Raw genomic sequence first — 18435 nt, 5'->3', positions numbered from 1 at the left:
AACAGCCTCCTACCAGGGAACACGTTCTCAGCTGTCAGACCAGCTCTGGAGGGAGTAAGGCAGTATTCTGCCTGCTGTGGCATTTCCTCCCAGATTACTAGTTAGCCAAAAACCTGGAAGGAACTACTCCCCTGAACTCCCTCAGATGCTCTTCAGTGAGCTGACAGTGCTGAGCCCATCCAGTTAAACAAACCCTGTCACAGCCACTGAATCTGGCAGGCCTTCAGTCCTGAAGCCAGCAGGCTGATTTGCTTCACCTAAGTCCTTATATTGAGAGAAGTCTGTAGAAATACAGAAAAGAAAGAGATATGGTGCTGAAAAGTACAGTAGCAAATTGGGGCTCTTGCTCTTCATTTAAAACCCCACTGTTGCTTCGCTCTCCAAGCCCGTGTTCTCCTTTGAACTTATCTCAGTCACTTGTCTCTGTTTTTCTGCTTACTGTCTTCACTCTGGAGAAGCATGTGTTCTCTCTCAACCATGTAATTCCTTCCTTCTCTCTCCTCACATCTTTTTAAAGAATTTTCAATAAAAATCACCTTACTCCACAAAATAAGTAAACAAAGCCCCATTCTCTTTCAAGTCACAAGAGAGCTGCCATTCCTGTAGCAAGGGGCTGGCATCTTTTGGACAATCCAGAGCAAATGTCTATGGTACATATGTCTTTTGTATGTCAGGCACTGGAAGAGGCAGAGATGAGCAAAACCACTTCTTGCCCCTGATTGTTTATGACTCTTGATGGGAGTTGGTGTCATATGTGAGAGATACTGTGGTCGACCCAAAGGGCCATGGCAATGAACCTGGCATGGAAGGTCAAACAAAGCTTGCTCAGTACAGCAGAGTTTGGACTATTTTCTTTTTTGAACTAGTACATTTATTTGAGAGGTGCAGGCTGACTGCTTTGTCAGAGGCAGGTGCTTTGTCTGGGCAAGTAGTGAATGAAGAGGGGCGTCCTGTTACACATAAGTTGAAGAGAGCAGGGAATGGGAGGATAAAGCCATCACAAATCAGATGATGTGGTGATGAATGACCAAATCAGTTGATAGATGATTAAATGATAAAGGAAGAAAATGTGGTAGTAATACTACAAGAACCCTCATGTGTGCTCCGGGAAGGTCTTTTAGAGAAGTTGACTCTGAAATTCACATATGCATGAAAAGCTATTGTGGAAAATGTTTCTCTGGGCTGGAAAAGAAAGCAGGTGTCCATGCTCAGAACAGGTGGGATTTGTTAGGTTCAGAAAATAAGAAGCCAATGTATCTGGAGTAGATTGGAAAGGGCACTGGAAAAGAAAGGAGGCTGGATGAGATGAGCAGAAAACACATCACTAATTCAAACCTCAGCATTCTACTTCATAAGATAAATTCAGCTTGTTCATACCTCGCACACCAGGTATTAGAAAGCATAAAGGAACCATGAATGGGGCCTGGAGCAATAGTGCAATAGTAAGGCATTTGCTTTGAACGCGGCTGACCCAGGGTGGACCTTGGTTCAATTCCCAGCATCCCTTATGGTCCCCCAAGCCAGGAGCAAATTCTGAGCACATAGCCAAGAGTAACCCCTGAGCATCACTGGGTGTGACCCAAAAACAAAACAAAACAAAACAAAAAAATCCGTGAGTGTCACTGTGCCATCTGCTTCAGTAAAGTTCATAATTGAACTAAATGCTTGCTTTCCATGTGTAGTTAAATAGATCATCAATAATCGTCATAACTGCTTTGATCTAAGTTGGGCTCACTAATGTGCATCATCCAAAGCAAGGTATTCTATGCCTGTTTCTTTTTTTAACTGATGGGGAAAGGGATTAGGGGCCATATCCAGTGTTTCTCAGGAATTATTCTTGGCCATGTGCTTGGGGTGGTGGGGATCTTTCAATCATTAGTAGTACTTAGGGAACTGTGTGGTGCCAAGGACAGAACCTTGGGCCTTCTGCTTGCAAAGTATGTGCTCCAACTCAATTGAACTATGTCTCTGGCCACTGGGGCTTCTGTGTGTGTGTGTGTGTGTGTGTGTATGTGTTTGTGTGTGTGTGTGTGTGTGTGTGTGTGTTGGTTTTTTGTTTTGGGGCCACACCCGGTGGCACTCAGGGATTACTCCTGGCTCAGGGGACCATATGGGTCGCCAGGTCCTGGGTCAGCCACATGAAAGACAAATGTCCTACCGATGTGCTATTGCTCAGGCCCCAGGGGATTGTATCTTAATGTAAAAAATTAAATAAATAAAAGTAACTGGGACCAGGATTATACCTCACATATATAAATTGTTGAGTTTCATCCCTGGCACCAGTAAAACAACTATTAAAAACAAAATAGGTGAAACTATAACTGTCGAAAGATTAAACACAGTAGAAGCTTCTTTCTATTTCATGAGGAACAAACACTTCAGTGGAGGCACATAGTTAAGAGCCGGTCAATTCAGAGTGAAATAAAGATCTTGAGATTAGATCCGAAACAATGAAGTTCATTGAGAAAAGATAGGCAGAAAACTCCAAGACTTAGACTTCAAAGAAGTCTTGAATAATAGCATTCAATGGCAAGAGCTATAGCATTCAACCTGAATAAATTGAACTATATCAAACTAAAAAGTTTCTGCATGGCAAAAGAAACCTGGGCTAAAATTAAAACACAGCTAACTGAATGGAAGAAAAATTTTGCACTCAGCACATCAGATAAAGGTTTGATATCTAGGATATACAAAGTACTCACAAAAGTTAACTCCATAAAACCTGAAAACCCCATCAAAAAATGGGGAGAGGAAATGAACTGGCACATTTCTGAGGAAGACCAACAAATAGCCAAGAAACACATGAAAAAATGCTCAACATCACTTGTCATTAGGGAAATTTATGTCAAGACAACAATGAGATATCATAAACTAGTGAGGATGGCTCATATCTAAAATACTGGGAACAATCTATATTGGTGGGGTGTGGTGAGATAGGAACTCTCTTCTACTGCTGGTGGGAATGCTGCCTGATCCAATCGCTATAGAAACAGTATGGAAGATTCTCAATAAATTCAAAATTAAGCTGCCATATGACCCAGTAAATTCTCTTTTGGGTATATATCCCCAGGATGTATGCACACCACTATTCATTGCAGCACTCAGTACAATAGCTAAGACTCATAATCAATCGAGATTTCCAACAACAGATGAGTGGATCATGTGGTACAAATATACAATAAGGTGCTACAAAGCTATAAGGAATGATGCAGTCATGAAATCTGCAGCAACATGGATGGAATTGGAAGATATGATAAATGAAGAAAGTAGAAGAAAGATAAATATATAATAATATCACTTATATGTGATATTTTAAATAACTGCATGAAGAAACAATAGTCTAAAAGGTAGTTGTCTTGAATACCATTGGTTCCAGACTATAGTGAGAAAGAAAGAAACTGAGTGGAAGAGAACAAGCACAATTATGAAAGAATGGGGGCCAGGGACCAAGTGGTCTCAGATATATTGGTAGTGTTTAAAAAAAAGGGACAGAACTAAATATCCACACCACAGGCAGCAACAATAGAATCAAGAGACCCAAACTTTAACAATCTAAACTTAAAAAGAGCCTGTTATACTGGCTGGCTGGAGGGCAAGAGGAGCGGTATGGAATGCAACTGGGGAACATTGGTAGAGAAGGTTGACACTGATGGTGGGATTGGCTTTTATTCTTTGTATATCTAAAACCCAACTATGAAGGACTTTGTAAATCACAATGGTTTATAAAATTAAAATTAAAAAAGAAAAAAAGAACTGGTCTGGCAGCAACATAGTCATCAGGCACCCAGCTGTCAACTTTAGTATCTTCCTTATAGTCCAAAATAGTTGCTTAGGATCTGACCATTTTACAAACATTCCAGCCAACAAGAAAGGGAAGAAAAGTTTTCAGTTTTCTCTTTGAAGCTATTTTCTCAACACTGTGCCCTCCTGTGCTCTCTCCCTTGCTCACTCCCTCTTTCCCTGTCTCCACTCCCTTCTCTCCTCATCTTCCCCTTCCCTTCTCCTCTCCTTTTAGCCCCTCCCCATATGGTATCTGAACTTGAACCCAAGGCCCTCACTTGCAAAGCATGTACTCCAACCTCTTAGATCATCTCCCAAGCTCCAACCTCACTATATTTTCACTTAGATCTCCTTATAAAATCTAGTCACATAATTTCTCCAATCTGCAACAAGAGAGCCATAGGAATGTAGACTCTGAGCTTGGTATTTAATCAAGAATAAGGTCTTCACATCTGAGAAAAGGAAAAAGGAGCGATTTAGGAGGTGTGGGGAGAGCATTTAGAAATATTTGCTATATGTGCTCGCTTTGACAGCACATATACTAAACTTGGAACGATACAGAGAAGATTAGCATGGCCCCTGCACAAAGAAATATTTGCTAGAAAATTCAGAATACTATACACCTTGAACTTATAATCATGTGACACAGTAAAGCTGGAAAATAAATTTTGGGTGGTTTGGAGCCATACCTGACAGTGTATGGAGTCTACTTCTGGCTCTGGGTTCAGGAGTGACTCTTGGTAGTAGTTGAGAGAATTGTATGTGGTGCCAGATATAGAAATAGGGTCAGCCACATGCAAGGCAAGTACCTGAACCCCTATGCTTTCTCTCCAAACCCAGAATACAAATAATTTTTTAAAGAAAAACTACCTATAATTATATATAGGACATTATACATTCAGATTGAATTACCATTAACCAAATAATTAATGTTACATAGAATGGTTTTTAAGAAGATAAAATGCAGAGGCATGACAAAATTTAAACATCTGTAAGAATGTTGTAACAAGCCAACACTGAGTGTTGAAATAACAGACCCTATCTTATAGAACTTACCCAGTAACATCATGGCATCTTAAAATAATATCTCTCATAATAAAAGGAGGATTTTGTTACTAATTTGTTTCATTTTTCTGATATTTTAAGTTATTTTAAGTTATTTAATAGTACAATAAAGAAGATTAAAATAAAACAAAATTCTGTTCTTAATTATTTTCACTACTCTCAAAACAATACTCACAGAAAACAAAATGTCAGAGCCATGGATTTCCTAGTGCTCTTGATTGCTTTTTTAGAATGACTATTTTCTATTTGCACATCTAACTCTTCATTATATGTGGCTGTAGTCATCTTTTACTAAAATAAAAATTGATTATGGTCCCAATTTTCTTATCCTTTTGCTCAGAACATCTTTTTAAATCATTTTTTTTCTCATTACTCCCTTTGCCAGAGGGTGGAGATGCAAATGTTATTTCTTGCATCATTAAGCTAAACTGAACTTGAACTTTGAGTCCCACAAGGTAATCCTCCTTTTCTCCCTCCCCACCACCCAGCCAGGACTAGGGGATATAAAATACTTAAAGGTATCTAATTGGCATCTAAGTTCCTCTTTTGTAAGATTTTCTTTGGAACAATTTGCATCTTTTGTAAGGTTTTTATTTGTTTGTTTATAAGAATCCAAGCCAAGAGTTTTCTTGTCACTGAGTAATCAAAAGCATTCTCTGTGAATAATTGCAAGCATATTGGGGTTTATCCAGAATACTCTTCTTCATAGTTATTTTCTGGGTGTTCTGCCTTGTCTATTTTTATGGAGAAAGTAATCATTCATCCTGTCTAAGAGTCAATTCAGATGAATTCAGCTGTGATTTATGGATGGCCGGTGTGTCAAACAGGTTTCCAAATCCAATGGTGTGAGAAAAAAGGAATACCCTAGAAACTTGACTTCAAGTTTTAAGTTTTGACCTATTTCCTAGTCTAGACACATGCAGTATTTTCCTATATCATAAAGCTGAGCAGCAGCTCCCAGTCATGGGATGCTGAAGTACCACAACTTCTTCCAACCCATAATGAATCTCATCAGAAGAGAAATAGAACAGACCATCCTAGTAGCAACACCATTAGCCATCAAACTTCCTTTAAATGCTTTTCAATTTAACATATTTTCAGCTTATGGTGGGTTTGTTGGGATATAGCTCAGTAGTCAATAGTGGGAGGACTATATTGGGAGTCAGGAGATTAAAACGTGAAAAATGAAAGTCTTTCCAGGAGCCTGGGTCTCATGGGATAATGAACAGATCAACAGAAAACTAAATATAAAATAATAAATACTGTGATCAGAATATACAGGGGCTAGCAAACACACCAACTTGCAAGTTTGAAATCTGATGCTACTGAATTTCATTGCCAAAGAGCAGAATTGATTAGATGTACATTGCCAAGAGATGACACATTCTTTTTTTAGTTTTTCATTAAAAAACTGATTGTTGGATTTTAGGCATATAATATTTCAACAGCAATTCCATGGAGTGTTCCATATTCCTTCATCCTCTACCTCACCTCCACTCTCACCACCCTTGCCAGCTACCATGACAGGCATATTAAAAAGTTCTGTGGATCTCATGTTTTCAGTGTTTTTGAGTCTGTGTTTTCTGTTTTTAGTTATACCACTCTCCCACATCACCAAAGCTCCAACTGTTGTTCCCCATTACTTCTCTTTCTTTTCTTCTTTCTTCCCTTCTTGATTCCTGTACTTCTCTGTCTTTCTCCTAGTTCAGGGATCAGGGATGATCTAGGCATTCCCACTTTACTATATTACATTTCTTCATTCAGTTAGTCTATATACCACAAATAAGTGAGATTAACTGTGCTTGTCTTTCTTCTTAGGGCTTACTTCACTCAACATGGTATCTTCCATTTCCAACCGAGTTGCAGCATTGCATGATTTCATCATTCTTTAAAGCTGCATTCCATTGTGTATTTGTATCACATCTTCACAATCCATTCATATGTTATTGGAAATCTAGGTTGATTCCATCTCTTAGATATTATATTTACTGCAGCAAAGACTGTTGATGTGTATATTTCCTCTTGAATAAATGGTTTTAAGTCCTTTGGGTTGATGCCGAAAAATAGAATTGCTGGGTTACAAGGCAGCTCAAATCTATGTTTATAATTTTCCTTGCCATTTCCACAAGGGTTGATCTAGATGACATTCCCATTAGCAGTGGATGAAAGTTTCTTTTTCACTACATCTCCACCAGTACAGATTGTTCCCAGTATTTTTGATATGTGTCATTCTCACTCATGTAAGATGACTTTCATTGTTTTGATTTTTATTTCCCTAATGATAAATGAGTGCTGGTTGGTGATCTGCTTTTCTTTCTCTGAGAAATATCTGTTCATTTTCTCTCCCCATATTTTGATAAGGTTTTTTTTTTTACTTGATCTTCGTGAGTACTTCATATATCCTGGATATGAAGCCTGTATCAAATGTGCTGAATGCAAATATTTTTCCATTCTATTAGCTGTCTTTTAGTTTTATTCTTTATTTTGTCTGCCATATAGAAACTCTTTAATTTTATGTATGTTTTATTTATTTTATGTTTTTTTGCCTTTTCCAATGGAATCATATCACTGAAGACACTTTTGAGGTCCAAATCTTGCAGTGTTCCTCATATATTTTCCTCAGTGTACTTTTATATTTTCAGGTTGGATATCTTGGTCTTTGATCACATTGGATTGACTTTTAGATAAGATGTGAAATAGGGCTCAAGCTTTAAATTATTATATGTATTTATCCAGTTTTCTCATCACCACTTGTTGAAGAGGCTATCTTTATTCCATTTCATATTTCAGCTCCTTTATCAAAAATTAACTCCATATATAAGAAATTTTTGTCTTTGAATATTTGATTTTGGCCCACAGATCAAAGGGCCTATTTTTATTTAGTACCAGGCATTTTTATATACTATATACTATATTTTATATATGTTCTATATACTATACTTTATGATACAATTCCAAATTAAGTAATGAGATAATTCCATGTATTTTATTTTTTACCATGTCTTTGGCTCTTCATGAGTCACTTCTGTTTCCATACAAACTTTATTAATAATTTTTCTGTCTTTCAAGATTGAGGCTACACAATCTTAATATAGTACATAGCATTCTATTATCGTTTTCAATAAAAACTAGATGTAGGTTAGAGAGAGTGAACTAGGTGGGATGCTTGCTTTTCATGTCAACAGTCCTCTTTCCATGTCCAACACTACATATGATTCCCCAAACACTGCTAGAGTGACCCCTAAGTAGAGAACCAAGAGTAAGTCTGAGTAAAGTTAAGAGTGGCCCATCTACCACCCTCATTACCACCACTAATAAAAAAAAAAAAACTATGGGTTTTCACTTTCACACTTTCAACGTAGTAAGAGCATATCAGGTTTAATAAATCTGGTAGATGACAAAAAGGAATTTGACTAGGAAAAGAAAAAACATCTGGGCATCATGGTTGGATCAAGTGGGACAAGAAGTGGACCACAACAACACAGAATCTACCTTTTCCAAAGAAAAGTCTTTTTATTTCCCCCCTGGGCCTCATCTGGTGATTTTTTGAGGTTACTCCTGATTCTACACCTGGCAATCGGGGAATCATATGAGGCACTGGAGATTGAACCTGAGTTGGCTGTGTGCATAGCAAACACCCTGCCTGCTGTACTATTGCTCTGTCCCATTCAAAGAAAAGGCTTGATAGAGTCAAAGCAATAGAGAGGAATGAATTACAATATACATTGAAAGTCCTAGGAAGCTGTATGAAAATTAATAGGAATCACAAAGCCAGATTGAGTATGTCAACTTAGATTTTTTTTTAAACAATCTGTCAAAGCCGAAGCATTATAGTACAGGGGGGTAAGGTATTTGCCTTGCACATGGCCGTTCTGGGTTCAATCCCCAGTATCCCATATAGTCCCTATCTTGGAGCCATCCCTGAGCTGTGCCCTGCCCACCAAATTAAGTTTTTTTCTCTTGATGGCAATGTCATGAAGAGACAAAAAACAACAGAATTGATCTTTAATTTGGCATATGGGATGGGGATGGGGGCAAGAGACAGACTGTATATCTATTTGGGAATTTTGCCCAAAATTTTCTGGCCCTTTGGAAAAGCCATGAATATTTAAAGGCAAAGTAGACATTATACATGCAGGCAAAAGAAAGGTCCCATTGGCATCAACAGGTTCTTCGGAAGATCCGGGCACCAGCTTGAAAGAAATCTGGAGAAGTCAAAGCCAGATAGGAGTGCTCTTGAAATCATTTAAGAATTTTTTGTGCTCTACCTAGACAGACTCCTTCCATATCCCTTCTTATATCTCAAATAGAGCCACATTACTGGAATCACCTTGATCAACATATTTAGAGGAAGAAAAAGGGATGGTACCAAGACCAGAGAGTTGTATGTCCATTTGGTGGAAATAAAAAATGATCAGACTTGAACACAAAATTCAGAGTCAATGACAACAGAATTGATACCCAATCTACATCAAACTGTACATGGGGGAAACAGCTGCACTAGCATTATGGGGGGTAGAAGAGAGGGAAGAGGGATGCATGCTGGGAACAGGAGTGGAGGGAGGGCAGCACTGGTGGTGGGAATGCCCCTCATTCATTACTACTATGTGCCTTAAATATTACTGTGAAATATTTGTAATTCACTTTGCCCATAATAAAAAAAAAAGAATTTTTGCACCCTAGTCAGAGAGCAATATATTGTCATCAAGTACTTAATTCAAAAGCCTGAGAATAGTTCAAGTTTATCTGTCCTTTGGACATAACCTTCTGATTAACTAGAATCAAAGCAAGTAGGGAGTTAGTCCTATGAGAAGGCTAAGAAGATCTGTGGATTTGGGCTGGTGGGTAATAGCTGGGTTGGGAAGGCAGTAGATAGACCCACAGATCCTAATCACAACAGAACCTGGTGACATTGCAGATGGTGGAAAGAGATGAATGATTGAAAGTCAGAATCCAGGTTTCTAGCTTAAGCTCACTGGCAGAGTGGGCTTGGGGGAAGACTGTGTGTATTCAATTCAGGATGTATTCATCTCAAAATTATTACCTATGTGACTTTCAAGTTCAAAGCTGAGTAGCTTGTTTTGAAATCTAAACCACAGGGAAGGATTGTAACTAGTCCCATAGTGATGTAGAAGCAGTCAACCTTCCCAGGAAATGTGTGTGTATGGTAATGTAAAGCTCTAGAGAGAATACTGGGATGTTTGTCATTTATTCTCCTTATTCAAGACTGCCTGAAAAAAGCAGTTTTGCAAGAATTGCATTTTTAAACAGCTTGAAGGTTCAGTAGCTTGAATAATGTGCTCTCATATGGATGTACATTTACTTAAGTAGTCAGAGAGTATTCTTAGTTTCTTAATTATTTACTATTTAAAATAGGCTTTAACAGATATTTTAATTTTCCCAAATTCTTTGGATATTAGTGAACTAGGGAAATGGAAGGAGGGTGGTGAGCATTGTTCCATGATTAGCAAATACATTTGGGAAGCCATGGTTAAACAAAACTATTCCTAGGTTTTCTTACTCTGATTTCCCAAAGTTTTAAATATGTTTGGTGTTGTGACTGTGTTATCCAAAAACCTAGAGCTGTGGTTGATTTGCATCTTTGGAAGCCTTGGGTTATGGCACAGTTTGTGGAAGGCAAGTGCTTTCAGAACAAACTGACTCCAAACTCCAGAGCTATAGTAAAATGGGTAAGGCATTTGCCTTGCTTTTGGTTGAACCAGTTCAGTCCCTAGCATCCTATTGGTTCCTGGAGAACCCTCAGAAGTAATTTCTGAATACATAGCCAGGAGTAACCCTTGAGCACTATGAGAGGTAGATCAAAGATGGATGGATGGATGGATGGATGGATGGATGGATGGATGGATGGATGGATGGATGGATGGATGGATGGATGGATGGGTGGGTGGGTGGGTGGGTGGGTGGGTGGATGGATGAATGGATAGATGGATGGATAGATGGATAGATAGATGGATGGATAGATAGATAGATAGATAGATAGATAGATAGATAGATAGATAGATAGATAGATAGATAGATAGATAGATAGATAGATAGATATAGATATAGATATAGATGAGGCATTATTTATACCAAATTTTAAAGCTGTACCAAATTTTAGTTCATCATTGTAGATGTTGGAATAATAAGGTTAAGATGAATAAAGGTTTGTGTCCTTGATGTACTTTGCCAAAATGCTTTCCCAAGAGTGAAGATACTGGACTGGGAGAATAACTTATAGGACTGGAATCTGTTTTAGCCTGCTGAAAGTTGGAATCTACTAGGATTAACACCAGCCTGGTCCAGTACCATGCCAGAAATAGCTCTTATGCTTTGAGTTTAGTGTGATATGAAAATCAAAGGCGCTGTGTTCATTGCTGGTAAGTTGTTAAGCATATTCATTTCACCATACCCCTCCTGTATTCCCACAATGTAGGGATCCAACTACCTTGGTTGTGTTTCTGTGAAGATTTTAAAGCAGCATCTTCTGCTGCTGCTTCTCTGAATGCTTTCTTTGATCTTTTTACTATTTCTTGTGATCTTAGATCTTCTTATGAAGATAAAGCTCCATTTTTATAATCAAATATCAACCAAAAATTATTTCTATATATGTCGCATGTTTAGCTCATGCTTTAATCATATTTTTGAATATGTGGAATGCCTCCATTTTTATGAATCAGTTTTATTTTGGGATAAGAGAGGTTTGGTTCAGAACCAGTGTTCTTAGGGATTATTCCTGGCTCTGCTCTCAGAAATTATCCTGGTGGGGCTCTAGGGACCATATTAAGTGCCTGGGATTTGAACCCAGGTTGGCAGTATGCAAGACAATCACCCTACCTGCTGTACTATATTTGGACCCACTAATATTAACTTTTTTTTTTTTTTTTTTTTGGTTTTTGGGCCACACCCGGCAGTGCTCAGGGGTTATTCCTGGCTGTCTGCTCAGAAATAGCTCCTGGCGGGCACGGGGGACCGTATGGGACACTGGGATTCGAACCAACCACCTTTGATCCTGGATCGGCTGCTTGCAAGGCAAACACCGCTGTGCTATCTATCCGGGCCCTAATATTAACTTTTAACCCCTCAGAATTTATACTAATTTATCTGCTGCCCTCTTTACACTAACCAAAAAATTTTACATAACATTTTCCTCTTCCTTAATACATTAGTTTTAGTACAATAATTCTTCTAAAAAGTTATCATTATTTCTTAATTCCTGTTGACTAATAGGAATGATACTATGTGTGTGGCAGTGCTGGGGATCTAAGCCAGGGCCTCACACATGCAAGGCCAGGGCTTTACTGTTGAGCATCATGCAGACTTGTGAGAAATGTCACTTTAGAGTGTTCCATTATTACGGTCAGTTCCAGACTTGAGAGGAGCCTCTATTGAGATTTTAATGCAATGGAAACCATACATTTTACATAGACTTACGCTTAATTTCATACCATGAAAAAAAAAAATGTTTTCTTCCTGGCGGCTCATAGGAAAAAATTCCTGGGACGGACAAAAAGATGAAGAGAGTTGAAAGACATTTGAAAACTCCTAAGAAATGAGAAAAGTGTCTTGTGATCAGTATGAAAAATAAAAGCAGCCACTTTATAAGCATTCTGATTTCAATTCTTAGAATCTACTTTACAGGGAGGAAGCTAAGTTACTTCCCGTAGGTCTGATTGTCTGAATCTCCAGAGATCACAGAGCCAAGACTAACTTCAAGTCACAACATCCAGAACTTTTGCTCCAGTTCTTGGTTTTGGTTACAGTCTTCCAACTCCCCAGAGGGTCTCCCTGTTTAGATAGCATTGTCCATACTCTCTTCAGGCGTCCACTCTGACATTTATAGTGTAAAAGGAGGGGTGGGCAGTCCCAAAAACCAAGCTGCTGAAGGTTTATGGGCAGGGAGTGTGTTTAAATTCCCCTCCAGACCAGAGGAACTCATTAGGCGAGATGTTCTCTAGTGTGGGAATACAGATGCTGAGAGCTCTCCGCTTGGTGGGGCAGAAGGTAAGGCCCCTCCATTGCAAGCCCTTAGACTTGGCTAAATGAACCCTCTTACCTTCTCCCAAGGTCCTCAGCCCTTTGCCCATGAAGGCTATTCTGCACAATGAGTACCTCATTGTGTGGCCTAATGGGGAAACCAGTATCGCTTTGCATAGATAGATACTTGCTATGTTCTGCTCTCTGCACAAGGCATGTCCCCTCCAACCTCCAACTTCATTGAAGCTTTTTGCCAGAGCCTTTCTCCAATTCCCTGGGAGCCACTTTTGTGGCATTTTACATTGGGGTTCACAGGACCAGCAGAAATGACCTGGTATGGCCCTCCCAGGAAACTGAACAGCAAGGAAGTGCAAAGAAGCAAGAGCCAACCCTACAACAGCTGCTGGGAAATACTTTTCACCCACTCTCCCTTTTTATTCCTCCTACTCCCCCCCCCCCCCCAATTGTCTGCTGGGATCAGACAGCGCCTTTTCCCAGCTGACCTGCAGCAGTGCAGAGATGTGAAAAGTTAGAGACAAAAATGGTTTCTACGGAGTGAGGGGGAGCTTTCTGGGGCAGAAAGGAAGGAAATACCTCTGGGATTTTTTTCTCCCTCCCCTCTTCATCCAAATAAAAAAAGAGAAAAAGAAAAAGAAAAAATACAAAGAGACTCTCTGTCTGTAATGCGAATGACGGCTTTAAATCTATTAGGTTTGGATTAACTCCGCAGAAGGGGGGAAAAATCTGACAGGCTTTCAGATATGATGCAGAAAAACTTTTCTCCCCCTCAATTCATGTAGTTCATTTGTAAAGGCAAGGGCTGGTGGACTGAATAGTGGGCACCCCCCCTTTCATCGTTAACATCACAATAGTCAGAATTAGCAACCTAAGTCCCCACTCTGCCACTTTGCTTTTCCTCCAGCCTTGGTTCATAGAGGTGGCAAGGCAAGAAGGAATGTTACCCTGCCCCCCAAATTAGAATAGATTAAAAGGAAGCCTAATTAGTGAAGCCTTTGTAATTATATAACTTAAAGATTTTATTTTATCTTACTTTTCTCCCAAAGGGAAAAATTATTACCTTGTATTTTGGTTGTGCTGCTGCTGTTGTTTTACGGTTCTTACTTTTTTAAAAGTATCCTGAGCTTTAAATAAAACTCACCACATAGATAGACATTTCTTCCTACATAGTTCATGTTGGTTTTCTTTATTAAAGATGTAGCAAACTGTTGAAGATCATGTTTTGCCTATAAAATAATGTGACTTTTATGTGAATATTTTTTGTCCAGCAGCATTTATTTTGTAATATTTGTTATTTTAAATGTCTTTGGAACTGCTTAACCATATTGAAGGAAAAAATTCTGATATGAATTGAATCAAGTCTGTATGTATCAAAATGCTTGTGTTTAATGTGGAAAACCAGTTTAAATAGCAGCTCTTCAGTTGGGAATTTAATGGATAAGCTCAAACAATTTTAAGTTAGTAATCTTTAAGTTTGATTAGATATATTAATTAGGACGATAGTTATGAGGCTGCTTATAAGAACTAAGCTTCAGCTCATTTTTAATTCATGAACCATACCTGGTATAAAAAAATCTGGTGTGATTGTTAATTGGGTGTAAATTATCCAACTGCTTTTTAATGGGGTTATAACAATATATTTATGACTTTAAATAAACTCTTGATAGACTCAAAGCAAAATAATTCTTTTGGTTTAATTGTATGACACTTCTTTTTAATATTATATTACAAAGGAATTTTATTATAATTGTAAATATCTCATTGAATTTACTAATCCCTAATCATTTTCCTGCAATCTAGAAGATTAATATTGCAATCTCAAAGTTAGTACAAGAGAATGATTTTAAGTTTTAGTTACTCTTTTATTTGGTCTTTCCATTCTAGGTTTAATTTTTTTAAAGTGATAGCTTGCATCAAAAAAACCTATATAAATATCTGAACAAAACTTAAGATTACTCCAGGATTTCGTCAAAAGTAATAAAATTGCTGTTTTTATAGATACCTATATTTGATTATGTTGATACTTGATTTGCAGAATTATTTTTTAATATTGCACATGTTTTTACAAAAAATAAAATTAATTTTTATTTGCAGAGACAGGCAATTTAGTTTCTAACTAGATTTTTTATAGGTTGTTTTATAAGATAATTAAATCCAGAGTTAAAGTTTGTTTGAAAAGATTGATCTGAAAAAAAAAAAAAGAAAAGAAAAGATTGATCTTATATTCTAAGTTATGGAAGATCTCTTTTATTACTCCATGTGTAATGATCACAATAAAAGTACTTAAATACAAGTATGAAAAGATTTGGTATATGATCAACTTTCTCTATTAATTACTTGAAGGGGGGAAATAGGTACAGTAAATGCACGTTTTAACCCGTTCAGCATTTCATTGGAAATACTTTGCAAGTTTGAATTTAGAGTTATATGACCTCCCACAGTGAAATTCTTAAAATTATTTTACTTAAAGTCATATATGATTTAAATATGAATAATATATTTCGGGGGTTTTAATCTAATTTTGTTTCTGGCAATTTATTCAGGCAGCCATGTTATTTAGTTCTGGAGTCTTTTGGATGGGGCTGTTATTCATCCCTGCAGCTTCACTGCTTCTGGATGTAGCATACAAGGTGTAAGTATAATAGTCAGTTTCTACATGAAAATAAAATCCATATCCATCCTCAGAGTTCTCTAGTTGTACATTATCTCAAATATATAGTGTATAGTGATATTATCACTCAAGTGAAACAATAAAGATGAAAGCAGTGAAAGAGGAAATAGAAAATGAAATTAGTGTAGGAAACTGACTTGGAAGTAAAGCAAGTAGTTTTGGTTAATGTTGGAGAATGCATTTTTAGAAATCAGCTGAGAAAATTCCTTAAAGGTAGTAGAAAATGATCCAGTTATCTTCAAGTATATATTTTAAGTTTTTATTTATTTATAACATGTACTAGTGAGCAGTAGCTGCTAGAGGAAATTTTTTTCCTACCTCATCTTAAGCATATCTTAAAGATTGAATGAAAGAAACTAAGACAATGCTGATTCTTGTCAGATTATAAATGTGTTATCTTTCCACAAAGAAAGATATGATTAACACTAAGTGATCCATATTTAGTATGTTTTAATATAAACCTAGACCATTTTGACTGATATTTTATTGAATTTTTAAAACTTGAATTGAAGAAATTTTGCTTGTACTGTGGACTCATACTCATCAATAGTATAATAGAGATACCAGTATTATAGAATCTCAAGGCTTCACATAAATTTTTTCCTTGTAAATGTGTTTCCTTGCAGTATCAAGAGGACAGCTTTTAAAACATTAGTAGATGAAGTTCAGGAACTAGAAGCAAAATCTGAAGATCCGGGAGCAGTTGTGCTTGGAAAAAGGTAAAATTCACTACTGTATTCTTTTCCAAGTGGCATTACATTCTTTCATTCTTTTTGTTTTTGTTGCTGTTTTCGTTTTTGAAGCCACACCCAGCAGCACTCAGATCTTAACTCCTAGCTCTCTACTCGGGAATCACTTTTTTCTCAGGCTCAGGGGTCCATATGGATCAAATCTAATACCTTCTCTTTGACGTTCATCTTTTAATAGTGGTTGGAAATACGTGATAAGACTTATTTTTATCAGTTAGCATGAGACAGCAGTATTGTTGACAGATTTTGGAATCAAAAATATGAACTCAAATTACATTTATCAGTCATTAAGCTATGCATATCAGAGCCGAGTTGCTGGCTGCTATAAGATTTCATCTCCTCACCCATAAAATAAGGGTTATAATATCTACTCTATGGCTAGTGCTTAGTATTGTTTAGAGCCTGGAAATTAATGTTCATTAAACAAAGGGTAGTTATAAGTATTTTTGCATTAATTTAAAAAAGGGAGAAATATTTTCAGCTTAAAACTACATCCCAGAGGAAAAGAGAATATAATGAAAACTGAACTTGACATAAGGGTAGCTGCCTTACAAACATAATTGTATCCAGAATGTTATCAGGAACTGACATTGATGCATGTATCAGGGAAGTGAGTTGTATCCTTCTACTCCCAGTTTCCAAAAACAGCAAGTTTGCAAAACTAATGTAGAGTCCAGGGACATGACTCAGCAGTAGAGCACTTGCCTTGCATGTGCGAGGTCCTGGATCTAATTCTCAGCACTTTCAAAAAAAAAAAGTTTATTTTTGCAGTAGACAACTAATCAAATGTATTCAATTCACTATAAAAATAAAGTTAAATTATTTGGAAGCAGCCTATAATATAACACATTTGTGACTGTCAGATAAGAAATATACTCTTGTCTCTATTTCTTCATACCAAGATGAGCGTAGGAAGCATTTTCCCCCACTCTCTCTCACCTTAATCTTGATTCCCCGTTGCTACTCATTTTGGCACAAAGGAATGAAATTTCAATCCGAGCTGGACCTTGGCTTCCAGATCTCTCGTGCTCTCATTAGGCCGAAGCAGCACGTTACACAATCGTCTCTGGCTCCCTTTAAAATAATAGCACTGGCATTTACTATGTCCTTACTGCATGTTAGACCCAGCATCTATCACTTCCGCTGCTGCTGAATTCTGGTTGAATTCCTAAAACAGCTCCATGCAAATTAATCTTCTCTCTTCTTTCCAGTGGGGCTTAGAGAGCCAGATTTTCCAAGTCAAAAGTGAGCAAATCTCCTGTCTATTGATTCTAGAGCCTCTGCCCTTAGCCATTTGCTAAAATGCCTCCATTTGCTGTTGTCTGGTTTGGTTTTAAGGAACTTGGTATGGTAGGAAAAACAAAAACCAGCTGAATAGATACACTTCTCTTAGCCTCTGTAAATCAGTGTCCCTCTATGAATTAAGAGAATACCTGTTTGTAGGATTACTCATTTCTTCCTCTTCCATCTGTCGATTAAAAAATAATAATAAAACAGTATCAAGAGTCAACTTCTAGTTCATTGCCTGGAACAGAGTGAATATTTTCTATCTTTCACACTAAATGTCAAAAGGATATGGTGCAATGTGAGGCTCACTGAATTAAGTATAAAGCCATTTATTGTCATTCAAAAAGACCACTAATAGGCATAAACTCCTCCTCTTTGTGAATACATCAATAAACCTAACTTACCTGAAGCCTTTTTTGTACAATTTTCAGTTTCCCTAGTTTTCAGTCTCTCAGAATTTGACTGTTGATTGATCAGATTGATACTTCAATATAATGAACTGGTTCCTAAAGATGGAATGAAACTGTGATATAGGTAACCCTTTCCATGAAATCAAATACATAAGTGAGCCTTAAAGGGAATGAAGTGAATTTCACAACAATGACCATTAGCAATTCCAAAGAAAAATGCAGCAAATAACTCCCAAAATGAAAAAGAAATTTGCAGCTGCTGCCTAAAACAGATCATCAGCTTTCTTTGAGAACTCAGGAATGAGTTTACTATTAGGTCAATAATTCCCCCAATAAAAATCCCCTCCCCAATCTGTTCTCGAAGTTACATTGCTGCACATGGGTGAGCAGAAAGTGAGAGTGTCTGCCAGACTATAATGTCTTCCTGCTCTATGATAGCAAGAGAAGCAGAAAAGAGGATCTATGAAAAAAGATGGCT

General features: G+C 37.4%; 1 protein-coding gene and 1 non-coding gene across 2 annotated transcripts in view; both read left to right on the top strand.

Annotated features, from left to right (window-relative positions):
- Positions 1-18435, top strand: part of ATP8A1 (ATPase phospholipid transporting 8A1) — a 267076-nt gene that overhangs the window by 237364 nt on the left and 11277 nt on the right. Inside the window, 2 exon segments of the mRNA XM_049790104.1 lie at positions 15384-15472; positions 16138-16230. Coding sequence (XP_049646061.1) covers positions 15384-15472; positions 16138-16230 — 182 coding nt within the window.
- LOC126033160 (U6 spliceosomal RNA) lies at positions 4298-4399 on the top strand. The gene has a single exon (XR_007504307.1). It is a non-coding gene; the product is annotated as a U6 spliceosomal RNA (small nuclear RNA).

This window comes from Suncus etruscus, chromosome 16 (assembly GCF_024139225.1).
Source record: "Suncus etruscus isolate mSunEtr1 chromosome 16, mSunEtr1.pri.cur, whole genome shotgun sequence".
NCBI classification, from domain to species: domain Eukaryota; kingdom Metazoa; phylum Chordata; class Mammalia; order Eulipotyphla; family Soricidae; genus Suncus; species Suncus etruscus.
Note: the sequence above shows the minus strand (reverse complement) of the source record. Positions and strands in the feature narration are given on the sequence as shown.